The 1,639-nt window shown below is 50.2% G+C and overlaps 1 protein-coding gene across 1 annotated transcript; it reads right to left on the bottom strand.

Moving 5' to 3' along the window:
- Positions 1-3: 3 nt before the first annotated feature.
- On the bottom strand, positions 4-1,635 carry LOC127751847 (zinc finger protein OZF-like; the record flags this gene model as incomplete). Its single annotated transcript, XM_052276005.1, has 1 exon — positions 4-1,635. A coding segment is annotated over one exon (1,632 nt), but the record flags the coding sequence as incomplete, so codon positions are not given.
- Positions 1,636-1,639: the final 4 nt, after the last annotated feature.

The raw sequence follows: 1,639 nt of genomic DNA, 5'->3' as shown, positions 1-1,639 counted from the left end.
TGAATGGGTTCGGAGATGATTCCACAGATAGTCAGATCGAGGAAATTTTTTGTGACACAATTTGCACTCATATTGTTCTACTCCAGCTTGGCTGTGGATTCGAAGATGAGACCTCAACATGGAGGGCAATCTGAACTTCTTTGAGCACAAAGTGCACTCCAACGGCTTCTCTCCAGTATGGACACCCATATGATCTTTCAGGGTACCAAGTCGGCGAAAATCCTTACAACACAAGGTGCATTTAAATGGTTTCTCCCCTGTGTGAACACGCATGTGAAGTCGCAGAGCTGAGGAATGAGAGAACTTCTGAGTACATAATGTGCACTCAAATGGTTTTTCTCCAGTGTGCGTTCGGTGATGTGATAGCAAACTTTCACGCACAGCAAATGTCTTGGGACAAAAAGTACACTTGAATGGTTTTGCTCCAGTGTGGACTCGCAGATGTCTCCGCAGGCGGCTAGCTTGAGAGAACTTCTTGGTACATACAGAGCACTCGAACGGTTTCTCTCCTGTGTGGATTCGGAGATGAAATCGCAAATTTTGAGAATTGCGAAATGTCTTGTGGCATAGGGTGCAGTTTAATTGCTCTGGTTCTCCACCTGCGTCGGTTTGTAGACGAAGCTTCCGCTGATGTCTCTGGGGACTCTTGAGTGCTGAATACGTCTTGGGGCATGAGATGCGCTGAAATGGCTCTGGTTCCCCCCCTGCGTCGATTCGTGGATGAAGCTCCCGCTGATGTTTCTGGAGACTCCTGAGTGCTGAATACGTCTTGGAGCATGAAATGCACTGAAATTTCTTTGGTTCTCCTCCTGTGTCGGTTTGTGGATGAAGCTCCCGCTGATGTCTTTGGAGACTCCTGCGTGCTGAAAATGTCTTAGAGCATGAAATACACTGAAATTTCTTTGGTTCTCCCCCTGCGTCGGTTCGTGGATGACGCTTCCGCTGATGTCTCTGGAGACTCCTGCGTGCTGAATACGTCTTAGGGCACGAGGTACACTGAAATGGCTTTGGTTCTCCTCGAGGTTCTCCCTCGGGTTCTCCTCGAGATTCTCCTCCTGTGTCGGTTCGTGGATGACGCTTCCGCTGATGTCTCTGGAGACTACTGCGTGCTGAATACGTCTTGGGGTACGAGAATGGCTCTGGTTCTCCTCCTGTGTCGGTTCGTGAATGACGCTGCCGCTGGTGTCTCTGGAGACTCCTGCGTGCTGAATACGTCTTAGGGCACGAGATACACTGAAATGGCTTTGGTTCTCCTCGAGGTTCTCCGTCGGGTTCTCCTCGAGGTTCTCCCCCTGTGTCGGTTCGTGGATGAAGCTCCCGCTGATGTTTCTGGAGACTCCTGAGTGCTGAATACGTCTTGGAGCATGAGATGCACTGAAATCGCTCTGGTTCTCCTCCTGTGTCGGTTTGTGGATGAAGCTCCCGCTGATGTTTCTGGAGACTCTTGAGTGCTGAATACGTCTTGGGGCATGAGATGCACTGAAATGGCTCTGGTTCTCCTCCTGTGTCGGTTCGTGGATGACGCTTCCGCTGATGTCTCTGGAGACTCCTGCGTGCTGAATACGTCTTGGGGCATGAGATGCACTGAAATGGCTCTCCTCCAGAGGTGCACTTTTTAACACCTATTACGAGGCAATTT

The sequence above is a fragment of the Frankliniella occidentalis genome, unplaced genomic scaffold (assembly GCF_000697945.3).
Source record: "Frankliniella occidentalis isolate FOCC.00 unplaced genomic scaffold, Focc_3.1 Scaffold1364, whole genome shotgun sequence".
Classification (NCBI taxonomy): domain Eukaryota; kingdom Metazoa; phylum Arthropoda; class Insecta; order Thysanoptera; family Thripidae; genus Frankliniella; species Frankliniella occidentalis.
Note: the sequence above shows the minus strand (reverse complement) of the source record. Positions and strands in the feature narration are given on the sequence as shown.